Source organism: Notothenia rossii, assembly GCF_949606895.1.
Source record: "Notothenia rossii genome assembly, chromosome: 4".
NCBI classification, from domain to species: domain Eukaryota; kingdom Metazoa; phylum Chordata; class Actinopteri; order Perciformes; family Nototheniidae; genus Notothenia; species Notothenia rossii.
Window position 1 is genome coordinate 86506610 of NC_136902.1, and position 16058 is coordinate 86522667.

General features: G+C 40.7%; 1 protein-coding gene across 2 annotated transcripts in view; it reads left to right on the forward strand.

Annotated features, from left to right (window-relative positions):
* Nucleotides 1–16058, forward strand: part of golim4a (golgi integral membrane protein 4a) — a 31398-nt gene that overhangs the window by 2245 nt on the left and 13095 nt on the right. For both annotated transcript variants that reach the window (XM_079675938.1, XM_079675937.1), the window contains exons 2-5: nucleotides 11657–11731; nucleotides 13627–13676; nucleotides 13943–13996; nucleotides 14403–14553. In XM_079675938.1, the coding sequence (XP_079532064.1) occupies nucleotides 11657–11731; nucleotides 13627–13676; nucleotides 13943–13996; nucleotides 14403–14553 (330 nt within the window). The remainder of the gene's footprint in view (nucleotides 1–11656; nucleotides 11732–13626; nucleotides 13677–13942; nucleotides 13997–14402; nucleotides 14554–16058) is intronic.

The window sequence follows — 16058 nt, forward strand, 5'->3', positions numbered from 1 at the left end:
GGGCAGAACTGAGATTTAATACAAAGGCGTGACATGTCTCGCACAGTAGTGTCTTTATGAAAGTATTTAAAGGAGTATTATTATTGTCCGCATATTGAAGACAGTATTGTTAGCAATACATACACTTGTTGTAGCCATATTCTCCTTTTGTGGTGTTTTGCAAATACAGTACTTGAGTCTCATGTTGACATACATTAATGATGTCAACAAACCAGATTTTGCAGCATTGCTAACTGATCCTAAACATAGTTAAAAAGGCCCTATTATGCTTTTAAGGATTTTACCTTTCCTGTAGTGTTATATAAGTTGTAGTGCATGTAAATGGTCTGCAACGGCAAACATTCCAAAGTTTCTCCACCACACACTCCCCCCACGCTGCTTGAAACACCTCCATTGGACTCCTTTCTTTTCTTCTGGAACATAATGACATCACTATGGAACACTCACGCTTCTATTGGCTAGCGCTCCAACACTTTGTACGTGATAGGCTAAGGGGCGGGACATCTCTTGACGCTTGAACAATCACAACAGAGCCGGCCAGCTAACCAATCAGAGCAGACTGGGCTCTGGTTTCAGACAGAGGGTGAAAAGAGGTTCTGCAACACAGGCGGTATGAGAAAAAAGAGCTTTTTGAACATTAAAGCATGGAGACATGTCCCAGTAGAGGCACAGAATACTCATATGAACCTGAACATTTGCACAAAATGTCCTCTTAAAAAAAGACAATTTTAGCCTCTTGCTTTACTCTTTTTATTTGTTATTTAACCTTTATTTAACCAGATAAAATCTAATTTTCAATGCTGACCTGGCCAAGAAGGCAGCAACGTTACACATAACACATAACACAAACATATAAAATACAGAGAACATCACTACATTGTGCACATTAGGACAGTAAGAAAGGTACACTACTTATTACTGCGAGAGCAGCTGGTGGTAAGGACTTCAGACAACTTCAATTTAAAACGTGCTATTGAGACAAGTGCCGTCAGTTTGAGGCGTTATTGAAGGTCATTGCAAGACCAAGGACCATAATAAAAACTCTACTCTACATAGGAAAAAACTGTCTTGTCCTGCTGTAACACAAAACACACTCCTCTGTGCTGACAGGATGTGAGGTTTGTGTCATGCCATTATGCCATGAGGTTAAAATGGACTGTGGGTGGAGAGCTTCATCTTTCCAGGGGAAGGGTTGTGACCACATCTGGGAGTCAAATAGTGTGTCAGGGTTTTGGTCAGACTGTTAATTTCCTGCGACCTTTGATCCACCTACACAGCAGTCGTCTCTTCATACCATGCAGTTACTTTTAGGCTTCTACTTATCATATTTGTAAAAGTAATAGCATACATGAACAAAAGCCTTTGTTGTCATGTGAAGCACTCTTTGACCAATTACAACCCTTACTTTTTACTGATAGCTTTAGTGGTAGTGAGATGTGATGACTTTTAGACTTTAGGCATTTTAGTATGGGCTCAGAACAGTCTCATAATACACACATGCACACAGAAGGATTTACAGTTGTATTTCATGATCCGCAAAAGGATTCACACTTGTATTTCCGGATCCACACTTGTGTTTTTCAATGCACACACAAATGTGTTCCGTTTCATATACATGTAAATAAAATCCAAATACAGAAAAAAGTTTTACATTATGTATTTTTGATCCACACATATTTGTTTTCCGTTTAAAACCTCTGGGCCTGCAAACACAAACCGCTTTCTGTGCATGGATCGCTGTGCATTCGTGTGTGGGTTTTTTGAGACCCCCCTGACTGTCAGCCTATGCTGTCAGCCGATTCGTACTTGTCATTTTTTCTATCTATAGCCAATCAGATGTCTCCTCAATTCTAAGCCAATCACATGAGCACGCCCCTACGAGGGTAGATTTCTTGCGTTCATGACGTAGCGCTTCATGTACGCATTTTGCGCAGTCCGGAGCTGACAGATCCATGGAGCCTGCCTGCAGGCGCTAATCTCAGGACACCTCCACTCTTAGGCCCTTGCCCCACGAGGACGATAACGGTCGTTTGCGTTAGTGTTTAGTGTCATATAGACCACACTAGGACGACCGAATATGACAGTAAACAACTGCGGTAACGATAACTGGTCCCAAGGTGGATAGCACGAAATGAGCCAGGCCCTACTGACGCTCTGGGGGGTCCAACGGCTCCGTGTGTAGGACCTATACGATCATTTTGTGATGATGATGATGAGGCAATAGCCCCGCCTCTCCCCACCTCTGCTGCTCACCCCCGCGTCAAAGTAAACTGCACACTGAATTCAGATTATTTATCTTTCTCTCGATATGGACATAAACGCGAGTGAAGTCTAATCTGACAGGACGGAGACACGCAGCTCTGCTCACCTGCAGCTCCTCCCACTGTGATGCAGCGGTGAACGGAGCAAAACACACACTTCAAGTCAGATCATCATCCTTAACTATTTTAATTACCTTTCAAACTACCTAAACTAGTTATAAATATGTTTATTTTTACTGTCGGCCGGGTTACTCATTACTGGATCAGCTGCTGCTTGAGACAGACACTGTCCGAAGAGAGGGAGGAAAAAGAGAGGCTCGTATTATATTATATTCGTTATTCATTTGTTTTAAAGTTAAATAAATAACAAAGAAGACCTTTGGCCGGCACTTTTATAATTTTGTCCAAAAGATTTCAACTTTAACACACGTTGACTGGCGAAAAACTCTGCCCGGTTCCCTCGGCCCCCACCGTGGAGAATAAACAGAAGGGTAACCATGACAACCATGATTCTTCGCTGATTTTGTGGGCGAAGTTACAGCGCCACGTACAGGCTCGGCATATGTACTGCTGCTTTTTCCAGCGGTTGGAGCTCAACGGAGCTGTCTCGTGTGGACAGAAACTATCCGGTGAATATTGCGTGTGGATGGAAGCTTTTTTGCGATTGCGTTAATCCTATGCGTTTTGCCGTATGCGTCCTCGTGGGGCCGGGGCCTCAGTACATTGCCACTTTCCGAACAGCAAATGCACGCAAATACAAGCCAAATATTATTAAGGTACAGCGCCACTTTCCGAACCATTGATGAATGCTTGTGTACACAAAAACAGCAGGCAAAAGCGTTTTAAATTTGTGTTTCCTGTATGGCGAATACAGCTGCTTTATTTATGTCTGTATGAAGTTGTTGTGAGTGTGGAGGGAGCAGCTACAGGTTAGCTTAGGCTAATCGATCAGTGCTATACGATGCCAGTGCTAGACAGTGAACTGTCAACGGGGGGGAGCCCCGCCAGTCATTATCGGCCGATATTCACTCTTAATAGTTTGATCGGTGCTCTCGATAAAGACCGATCAGGAGAGCTGGATCTGATCGATATGGACATAAACACGAGTGAAGTATAACCGGATGCGAGAGAGAGATCAGATCAGCTGCTGAGTCTGACGGAGACCCACAGCTCTACATGATCACCTGATGCTCCGCCCTCTGTTTTGCGAGCTGACCGGACTGCGCAAAATGCGTATATGAAGTGTCATGGACGCAATAAATCATACCCTCGTGGGAGCGCGCTCATGTGATTTGCTTAGAATGAAGGAGACATCTGATTGGCTATAGATAGAAAACATTACAAGTACGAATCGGCTGACCGTCAGGGGAGTCTCAAAAAACCCACACACGAATGCACAGCGATCCGTGCACAGAAAGCGGTTTGTGTTTGCAGGTTCAAAGGTTTGAAAAGGAAAACAAATATGTGAGGATCAAAAATACATATGTAAAAGTTTTTTCTGTGTTTGGATTTTATTTACATGTATATGAAACGGAACACATTTGTGTGTGCATTAAAAAACACAAGTGTGGATCATGAAATACAAGTGTGAATCCTTCTGTGTGTATTATGAGACTGTTCTGAGCCCATATTTTAGAACTTCCACATTGTTTTCACATGTTTGTGGTTAGATGCCTGAAGTAAGGTCTGTGGTTAACACCAGCTGAAGAGATGTTCACACTTTGTCCTTCAACATAAAATACGTCAGTAAATACCCCACCGCTGACTGGCGAAGCTTCTACTATATGTCATAAAGATTCTGCAATATACCGAAATCCAATGGGAAAATGGCATTGTTGAATTGAAATCCCACCTCAATAAAATATTGCCCGGCCTAACAGCAAGTCTACCGTTTACACAAATGGCTCTTATTTCATTTTTTAAAAGCTTCAGAAAAAGCTTATCCATTCAAAAACGTGTGAGGAAGTTGCTATTGCTTCGTCATTTGTAGACTTTGGTCACAACAACATTACTTTCAATTTGAAATGATTGATGGATTATTGGGTCAATCACAAAGCACAAGCCACTTAACATCCACTGCTAACTGTTGTTTGCTGTGTGTTTTGTCTCCTATATTTAGAGGTGGGCCATAGCTGGGGGGCTGTGAGTCAGACATATTGATTCACTGTAACCCACTACAACCACAGGCTGCCAGTTGTCAGCCATTTAAAAAGATCAACTGACACTTTGTGGTTTTACTTGCACTCAAACAAATGTGTGTCCCTTGTGATTTAATACCCCTTCACTCCCCCTTTACTAACACACACACACACACACACACACACACACACACACACACACACACACACACACACACACACACACACACACACACACACACACACACACACACACACACACACACACACACACACACACACACACACACACACACACACACACACACACACACACACACACACACACACTCACCATGTCATCATGCAACACATTAATCTAATGCAATAATTGCAGCCTTCTCTACATGAGTGTTGTAATAGTCTTCCTCCAACGCTGCTGTTTATCATAATGAGTGCTATCAGTCTGCAAGACTTGGAGGGTAATAACCTATTGCCATTATTTGATAATAATTGGAGGGTTGATCATTTTTGCATAATTATTCTCATTATCATGGAAAACTATATTAAAGTGTGATTTTATAATAAACACATTTGTTAAGTCTGTTGGAAAATCTTTTTATCATGGGATATGGTATTTTATCACATATTTAGCATTTAACAAATATTATGCTTCCTTCACTTTAAAAATTGAACTTACCATATTGAGATAACATTTCCATTAATTGTGCAGTAGTCTTAACAGATGGAATTGTTTGTTTTACACTTAAGATACAGTTAATACTATTATCCCTTGTTCTTTCTGTGTTTGTTTAGTGTTCTTTTTTTCATATAAAGATTAACACTAAATCTCTCCTTTTGATTTGAATGTTTGTGACTAAGTTTTTTTTGAGTTTAGGGTATCAAATGTCTAAATCTCTCTGCCCTGCAACTCTCACTCTCCTCCATTAGTTGGTTGAAAAGGAAGTGGGCTTCTTGCCATGTTCCCACCTGACTGAGCCATGGAAACTCACACTACAAAGTCTTTGTCTTCTGAGTAACCTTTTGTGTGTCCAAAAAAAGAGGAAACCCCTAATGTGTGTGTAGTGTTATGCACACGTATGACTTTACATGGTTTACAATTACCTGTGTGGTGAATGTAGAAAGAAGTATGAGCTAGTAAGAAAGCTGCAGGAATAACCGGGATGCGAGGAAGCCACACAATGTGTTCCCTTCCTGTCTTAATAGACTGGTGCAGCTTTTCTCAAAACTAGCCTGGATCACTCCATGTACAATATCTAAAAAACTGGTTTCCTAACTATCAGTTTACACAAAATCAGTTTCATACAGCTTCTGGAAGCCCTGTAAGGTTTTTGGGAGTGAAGACACCAACTTTTTTTGTCACAAATGACCTGCAGAGATTGCTCAATTCTTCTTTTGGCAGACTGAAGTGGAGCCTACAGATTTGATACAGTGGATTCCGGCATCTTGATAAGCAGATTTCCGCAGTAGAGACTCTAGTATATTTAATCAAATGCAGCCTCGCAGCGGTTTTATGCATATCTCTCTGATCAAAAGATTTTTTTTGAAAGGGGACAGTGTCTGTTCTTTAACCCCGACAACATGTGGAGTGCCCAAGGGTAAAAAATGTAGGACTAGTGCTGTCAACCTAAATTGTTATTCAAATGACACCAATATATACAGTATCTACACATGAAGCACAATCCTGTTTTGTTAAGTGTCTAAAACCCACAATGTGTCCACACATCATTTAGTATTAAATCCTAAATAAACCCAAATCCTTGTCATTGGCTAAGAAAACCTGCAGAGCTGAATACAAAACAATTATACAAATACATGTTCACATTATCATTGTAAAGTTTGGAAAACAATATGTTAAACTTGAGATGATTATCAGACACTAACATCAGCTGATCGACCTGCTGCCCTTACCAGTTTTCAGTGTTGACAATACAGAGTTTTACAAGACTAGGCGTTTGCCATACCATAACGTCACATCCTGATACTTTTTCAGAAGAAACATGTGACCTTCAGGTTAAATAATTGTAGAAATGTAATCCATCAACTTCAAACAGACTAAATCATTTATTTTAAGATGTGGACTGACTGCATGAACCTCTTTGAGCTTATTCAGATGGATGTCCAGACACATGAGGTCAGGGAGGTTTTATTCTGCTTGTTGGAGGCTCTGTACCCTCCTAGCAGTGAGAAGTGCCAAAGATGAGAACATGTTGCTCAGGCCACACACACACACACACACACACACACACACACACACACACACACACACACACACACACACACACACACACACACACACACACACACACACACACACACACACACACCCTCTCTCAAGGGGACGACATAATGTAGGCAAGCAGGGCAAACATCTACAAAGAGGCTGCATCTAAAAAAAAAGACATTTTGAATGTTCTTTTGAATTATTAAAACCCATTTATAGTGCCACGAGGTATAGTCATGAATCCCATTTCATCCAGCGACTCAATGTGCATTAAATAAAAAACGTTATTCAGACAAAACAGGACAATGTCAAGAGAGGGAACTTTTTTTTTTAAAGTTATGAAAAAACTTCTCGTGCAACATGACATCAGAAACTACACCCTCTAAAACGAGTTGAATTAGACGTTCATTAAATGACACATTATGCTAATTGTAAGGTTATTATTAGTATTTGGTGCATCTACTGTGACATGTCTCCAAGCTTTAATGTTCAAAAAGGTATTTATTTTTCTCATACTGCCCTCTGTCTGAAACCAGAACCCAGTCTGCTCTGATTGGTTAGCTGGCCGGCTCTGTTGGGATTGGTCAACCACTTGGAGATGTCCCGCCCCCTTGCCTATCACATACAATGTGTTGGAGCGCTAGCTAAAAGAAGCACAAGTGTTACAGGGTGATGTAACTTTTTTCAGGAAGTAAACAAAGGAGTCCAATGGAGGCGATTTTAGCCTTTGCTGACCATTTACATGCATCAAATCTCCAAAAGTATGATATGGCCCCTTTAAAGAATAGACCAGTATACCTCAAAACAAGCAACAACATTCCCTGGAGCTTCTGTACCCACTTTCCTTATCTCGTTCAAACCTTAACGAGCATGTGAATGAACACTTATTGTTCCCCCTCAGACCGATGAAGCCTTTACCCTAAAGTGTGGTTAAAGTGAATCAACATAGCGCGAACAAGGCAGCTCTCTATGGCGCTGACCTTTACTGGCCTGCTGGTTTATGTGGGGGAGACTGAATCGGTTAGATCTGTCTGAGTTAGTGTGCACTGTGAATTCTATTAACACAGACAAATTAGACGGTGTGTGTGTGTGTTCACACTCCCTGCCATGTGTACACAAACAAAGGAGCCCAGTTTATTAAGAAGACACGATTAGTTGTTGTTTCAATAAGGCACACTCTGTTGTATGAATGCTTCACTTCGTATATTTTTCTATCTGTTTTGCCTATAATGATGCTTGTGGAGAAATGGATTACATGAAAGTAGCCTGCATAAAAAACTAAAGAAAAATGTGGGCAGTAAGTCTACCTATAAGAAATTCATTTTTTAATCCTGCTAGTAATCCCCATTATTGCCGAAGTAATCAGATAACGTATTTTTTTGTATCCTGATTTTGTAATCCTGTTACATGTAATCCATTACTCCCCAAGCCTTAAGTAAATGCACTTTGTTGCTTTCCACCACTGGTTTATGTCACCATTAGTCACCACCTTATTACCGGGTCTGTGTCTCATTCTGTCTCTTAAAGTGTGTGTGTGTGTGTGTGTGTGTGTTTCCCTGACTGTTTCTTTCCTTTCAGTTTCTCCTCATTGGTGTATTATCTTAACCCTATGAGTCCCTGTCTGTGTGAACCTTCCTCTGTTTCACTCTGCAGTTCTTGTATTTGGCTATATCTTCTCAGTTTTGAAATCCTCATGAAATTATAAAGAGGACAATGAATCTGTTGAGTTGCCACATCATCAGTTAGACCTCCCACCCTGAGGGAGGGGGGTCTAAGAGAACATGTCAGAAACTGGAAGATATATTTTTTAAGCTGCTTGAGTCAGATGACTGGCCACGATGAAGGATTACTGCTAGAATGGATTGTTTTTTAATTGTACATTTAATTTGGTCCAACTATTGTGTACCTTTCTTAAAGGTCCCATGTCATGGCCATTTCTACTGATCATAATTCCATTGTTGAGGTCTACTAGAATAGATTTATATTGTGCAATGTTCCAAACTCACATTGGTTTCTCATACAGCATCTCTTTATAGTATGTGTATTCAATTCACTCTCTGTCCTAAACGGCTTGTTGGAGCTCCTCCCCCCCCCTCCCTATGAGCCCAGTGGCCGTCTGCGAGACAGCAAGACACAGCAAAACCAGCCCGAACACACACACACACACACACACACACACACACACACACACACACACCCGCAGCCTGGCTGGGAGTTTGTGTGTGTGCTCACACACAGACTCACAGCCTCGCCGCGTCCCGCCGTCTCAGGGAGGAGAAATCGGCGGAGCTGCAGCTGAGAAAAGATTGAGTGTGTGTGTGAGGAAGTCTGCGGATTGGTCAATTTAGACCAATCCACAGGCTTAACCTAACGGTTCCATGGATTGGTCCATTTTGACCAATCCACGGAGGGGGCGTCTTTACGTCACTTGGTTCCCGGAAGAAATTTTTTGTAAAAGAGAAATCTCCAACGAGGCGTTCTGGGTCAGAATAGACACGTATTTTCTGTGTTAGAGTTTTACTCGCTAGGGTGTACTTGAGGGTTTGTGACTCTGCAGACCGTTTACATGTAGAACAACCTTTATGGAGCTATTTCAGGGTCATAAGTTTTGATCATTCAAAAAAATACAATTTATTTGAAAGTCCAAGTTTTCATCATGAACTTTGAAAAATACAATGTTGTATTCAAAACAAAAACAAATATTTGAAATAATTTTTCAGGTTGAATATTATTTTGATTCAGTTCAGCAATTTTTTGTAATAAAATATTTATTTTCATATTTCACTTTTATACATATTTTGATATTTGAATACTTGTTTTTTTCAGTTTCAGATTTTACGTTTTCAGTTTCAAATCTTTTTTTTCAGGTTTCAATCTTTTTTTGCCTTCAGATCGTTTTTCACTTTCAGATCTTTTTTTTCGCTTTCAGATCTTTTTTTTCGCTTTCAGACTTTTGACCCTGATATTGCTTCGGGGGACGGGGCTTACCAAAGAGTAGTTTGGCACCCTGAGTGACAGCCCTCCCTCTGTCATGATGCCTTCATGGATGTTAGGTAGCGCAAGAAATACAACTACACACTTTCTATACACAATACTCCCGTGATTGGTGGTAAACAAAACTGATACCAGCATCAAAGTTCCGTTAAGCGAGCTGTTGAGCATCGTAGTTGGCAACAATCAAGGTATAAGAGCAATAAACTGTGCTAGATTCTGAAATCACCTATCCGCAATCAAGCGTTGTCCTTCCCCACTTCCACGTAGCTCCATGAACGCAGCACAGTATTGGCTTGGTTTTTTCGATCAGAATACCTTTATTAGTCCCACAGGGGATACATTTACATTGTTACAGCAGAAGAGCCAGAGACAGCTTAATGTTACCTAAGCATGCATACAAAAAGTATTAAAGATTAAAAAAAGAAATGATATAGCCTATATTTTTAAAGTTACACATTTGACATAATACACACCCTGTGACAGTTCTGCGGATTTAGCAACCAGGTATATATTGCACAGTTTTTAACAGCATATATATTGCACATACTGCAAATATTGCACATAGTTGGTATTTATCAACAAGAGGTGTTATGGTCTGTGTTGTTTTGTGCGGGGTCTACTAGGGGCTGTGCTGGTTGTATAGTCTGACCGACCGCTGCAGGAAGGAAAAACCTGCGGTATCTCACCGTGAGACAGCGGGGGATGGCGTCAGGTCCACCAGAACAACCTGCTGGCTCGTTGCGGATACGTAATTTCACATTCTAACACAGTTTATTTGTACTTGATTGTTGCCAACTACGATGCTCAACAGCTCGCTTAACGGAACTTTGACGCTGGTCTCAGTTTTCTAACATCCATGAAAGCAACATGACAGAGGGAGGCCTGTCACTCAGGATGCCAAACTACTCTTTGGTAAGCCCCGCCCCCCCAAGCAATATCAGGGCCAAAAGTTTGAAAGCGAAAAAAAAAGTACTGAAAGCGAAAAACGATCTGAAGGTGAAAAGCAATGTGAAACCTGAAAAAACAAGATTTGAAACTGAAAAAATAATTGTTTTGAATCTGAAAACGAAAAATAAGGATTCAAATATCAAAATATGTATAAAAGTGAAATTTGAAAATAAATATATTATTCAAAAAAATTGCTGAACTGAATCAAAAATAATATTCAACCTGAAAAATGATTTCAAATACTTTTTTTTATTTTGAATACATCATTGTATTTTTCAAAGTTCAGGATAAAAACTTGAACTTTCAAATAAATTGTATTTTTTTGAATGATCAAAACTTACGACCCTGAAATAGCTCCATAAACCTTCATAACACACAAGGGAACGGGTAATAACCAGAAAAGCAGGACATGGAATCTTTAAAGAGGACATATTATGCTCATTTCCAGGTTCATATTTGTATTTTGTGCTTCTGTGTCAGGTTTACATGCTTTAAAGTTCAAAAAGCTCTGGCCAGCTAACCAATCAGAGCAGACTGGGCTCTGGTTTCAGACAGAGGGTGAAAAGAGGTGCTGCAGCACAGGCAGTATGAGAAAAATAAAGAGCTTTTTGAACATTAAAGCATGGAGACATGTCACAGTAGGGACACTAAAAACTAATATGAACCCTTAGAAGAGCATGTCCTCTTTAATCAGGCAGCCCGACTATAATTATCCATTCTCATGATTGTACCACCGTGTTTGTGGCTGACAAAATCCACCAGGCACAGAAGCAGCCTGAACCAACCTAGTTTTATCTGTAAATATGTTTTCCACCACCAGCCTTGTGAGGAATACCGCAGCTTCTTGCAGATGTAATGTCCTGTTGTCACAGTCTGGTTGAATAAATATCACACCTGGCTCTTATATATACCTCATCCTCTTTTATGTCCTGGTGTTTAGGAGTAGAGTGTTTGTGCTGCGTACATATTTGTTTTGTTGATGTACCTTCCTGCAGGCACAAACAGAGTTCAAACTGCTCATTAAACCTTCTCTCTCCATTTCCCCCCCTTCATCTCTCCCCCGGATATCTCTGTTTTTTCTTTATGTGCAGTGGTGTATGAGCATCGCTCCAGGTTGGAGAAGTCTCTTCAGAAGGAGAGGTTAGACCACAAAAAGGCCAAAGAAGGTGAGAAAAATCACATCTACGCTCAATTCTGACTTGGCTCACTTCTCGATTAAGGTCACATTACAATGTACCTAAATATTAAGAGATTTATTTTAAAGGAAAACCTGCCTTTCATTAAACGTATTCAGGCAGTAGCCTATACACCAACACTGAAACACATGAGCACATACTACAGTTTAAAAAAGCAGAAATAAAATCTGAGCTGACAGAAAATGCGTTTTAGTTTAATACACACAGTTAAGCTCACACGCACTATTTTAAGAACGTATGGGGTGTTTCTCAATGTCGAGGAAAGCTGCTCCAGAGCCACTATTTCAAGCATACTACGTCAAAGAGTGCCGCCGAAGGACTGTTCCAATGTCCAGCATACTTGGAATTCTACCGAGCTCGGCGTCCTTCGTTGCAGGAAATTTAGAGGCTGCACATGTGTAGACTCCACGGTCTTAAATTCCCCACAATGCTTTGCGCACGGACCAATTTCCCAAATCTTTGGTGGAAAATGTAAGGCGGGGCCTCTCATATGAATACTTGCTAGCCTGTTCCATTCTTCGTTTTCCGAGGCTAGGAGGTATTCTTGCCTCGCTTCTGAAGGAACTCACTCGGAGGTACATGTGCTACCAAGCAAGCGTCCTCGACATTGAGAAACACCCATAGATTCACCTACTGAATACAAAATTGAGATAAGACGGTCCAGACCATTAAAAGGGTTTGTAAACCGGTAAAAGAAAGGTTTAAATAACAAAAAAGCGAGCTTATTTAAAATCATGCTGGTACAAAAAAACATGTGAAACATAACGAAATAAAACAGCAAAACAAAACGAAAAACAATACGGGAAGACTTGAGGAACAAGGGAAGCAAAACCAGGAGGGCACACAGGAGAACCAGGAATTAGACAGAGACAGGAAACAAGAACCGCACGGGGAAACATCGACAACAAACTGACAGAGATCACAGGGGAGAGAGGCATATATACTCTAATCAATCAATCAAATGTTACATTCGTCTCAGTGGACTTCACAGTTTGTACAGAATATCAGTATGACACCCTCTGTCCTTAGACCCTCACATCGTACAAGGAAAAACTTCCAGAGAAAAACCCACAGTTTAAAGGGGAACATGGGAGAAACCTCAGGGAGAGCAACAGAGGAGGGATCCCGCTCCCAGGACGGACAGACGTGGAATAGATGCCGTGTGTAAATCGAAAAGATAATACATTTTACAACATAGGTAGACCAAATGTTTGGAAATGCATGTGTCTATAATAAGTAGATGAATCCATGAGGATGTCAACAATCCTGTGGGAGCCATCAGGGAAGTTGTATGATGAGAGTCAGGCAGGACCGCAGAGACAGGTTCAACCACGACTCGAAGTCCACGACTCAGGATAGAGGATCCAGGACTCAGGACCGCAGCAACAGGATCAGCCACGACTCAGGATCCCAGCGTAGATATAGACTCCAAAAAGAAATTTGGGGGAAGCTGGGTTATTTGGAACATGAGAGTACACAGGTACAGACAGACAGAAGGAAGAAGTAAGGTGTCCCCCGACAGTCTAAGCCTATAACAATCACACTGACAAGACACAGCTGGAGAGGGCCGGCAAAACATAAAGGCAGCAGGTGAACACAATCATACAGGCATGAATACACAGAGACAGGAAGTAAAACACAAAGGTACAAAATACAAATATGAACCTGAACATTTGAATAATAGAGCCCCTTTAAGTATAAATGAAAATAAGTGTTTTGGTTTTTATGGAAACTGCAGGACATCATAATGATTTGTATTTGAGTCTGCATCATGGTTTTCATTTAAGACAAGTTATTTCTTAAGCATTATTTTCCATAACATTGATGAAAATGTACAAAAAAATGGCTGTTTTTTGTCTTTTTAGATTATCTGGTTTATAAACTGGACACACAACAGTCACTGAACAAGGAGAAGGTATTTTTTACACACGATTACCTTCTGTAATATGAGTATACATGTATATAATCATTAATAACTTTATATAAATGTATCCGTCTCTTATCAACTGTCTACTCACATTGCTTTGTGTTGTTGAATACTGATGCTACTTTTGGCTATACTTCACCTCTTCACCATAATATTTTGTGAGAAACAAATACTTTGGTAGGTTTCTTCAATAACTGCAGAAGTGGTAATTCTTTTTCATAACTTCTCTTCTTGTTGTTTTTATGCTCTTACAGCAAGAATTCAACGGCAGATTCAATTCTCTACATGTCCAACATCAGATGCTAAAGGTATACATTATTATTATCACCCTTCATACACAAACACATTATAACACTTTCGGTTACTCGTTTTTCTTTCTTCCTGTCACCCTTTGTATGAACACCACGTCTGGCCTTGTCAAACCACATCCTTCCTCTCAATATCTATGTCCTTAGTACAGAGTTTAAAAGCTAGTTGTTTGCTTCTTATCTTTGTGATAAGCTTAGCTAACAAACTGCCGGTTGGTAGTCGTAAATTCTGAGTAAAAAAAATAATGACTTACTTAATATATGGCTTACTTTACTGAATTGAAACAATGATATTGTGACATTTTTATTTTAAGTAGTTTTTAGCAATGTGCAAAACAAGCATTTCATGATGAAAATCACTGAAAATATGGATACACAAAAATATAGCTCATTCCCTCTCTGTCAGAACCAGCATGACGACCTGAAGAAGCAGTATTACGGTCTTCAGGAGCAGCACCAGGTCGAGGGCGACGACCACAATCGGCTGCTGGACGAACACAAAGAGCACTACGAGAAACTGAACCAGGCTAAAGAAGGAGAAATCACCCACCTCAAAGGTACGGTCGGACGGTCACTCAGAGACGTTACGTTAGAGAGGCGGTCAATAATGAAAAAAGAATACCGATATTACTTAAAATGACGGCAGCACTGATGGAGGTTTTCTGTAACTGTCCAAGTCTATTCATATTTTATTTTCCATTAATAATAATAAATGATATTTATATAGCGTCTTTCAAGGGACCCAAGGTCGCTGTACATGGTGGACAAACAAAACAAACAGACAATCAAAGAGCAAACAAAAAATAAAGGAAGCTCGGGGACCAAGAAAGGGCTAGGGCCCGAAGGCCAGGGTGAGCAGGTGTGTTTTTAATGATGGTTTGAAGATGTCCAGGGAGGCAGCATTACGGATCTCGGCAGGAAGTGCATTCCAGAGGGTGGGGGCCGCAACACTGAACGCCCTGTCACCAACAGTTCGGAGGCGAGAGCGGGGGATGGTGAGCAGGCCCGTGTCTGAGGACCGCAGACTCCGTAGAAGGGGTGTAGGGATGGAGGAGGTCCGATAAGTACTGGGGGGCGAGGGTATGGAGGGACTTGTACGTGAGGAGCAGTGTTTTGTACTGAATCCGGGACTTGACCGGCAGCCAGTGGAGGTGGATGAGGGTGGGGGTGATGTGTTGCCATGGCTTGGTGCGGGTGAGAAGCCTGGCGGCAGAGTTCTGGACGTATTGGAGCCTGTCCGGGGTTTTGCTGGGAACCCCGGACAGGACTCCATAGCTGTAGTCCAGACGGGATGTGAAGGCGTGTACAAGTGTTTCTGCCACAGAGTCAGAGAGTGAAGGCCGGAGTCTGGCAATGTTTTTGAGATGGTAGAAGCCAGTCTTTAAACACTGCAAGAGCCCATACTGTGGTCCTGTCCTCTGTAATGTCCAGATTGACCAATCAGAATCGAGTATTCATCTACGCCATGTATTAAACACTTCTACTGAAATGAAATATTGTAACTTTCTGTAGTGGCGACCTCATTTAACACTCTTTGTCTCCATCTTGTGACCTAATACAACACTGCAGTAGTGCTTTATGTGCAGACTTTCAGATGAACACTATACATTTTGTTTTAACATTATGTAGTTAAAACCGTCCTCTGGTTTGAGCCTTATAGTTGGACATTTAAAAAGTCCTAATTGATATAAGATATTTTTCTCTCAGCAGGAATATGAACTGACAAGTGACAAAATAGAGAAAATAATCCCCAGGGATTTGCATTATTTTTGTAAATGTTTTGATGAATATTGGGAAACGTTTTAAATAATGATCCTGTTTATGAAGCAATATAATGAAAGATATAAGCACTTTAAACGTTGTGTGACTCATAGGGTTCAGAATGTTGTTCATTTAGCAATACTGACATTTTAGACAATTTAAAATAATTGTTTCTCTTAACTAACCATGGCCATTTATTTTACATTACATTGTACAGTTTATAATGTATTATGTCTGCCTTTACCTTGGGAATTGTATTACTTCCCTTGAAGTAGCCAATGACCACTAAGAGCTACTTAAA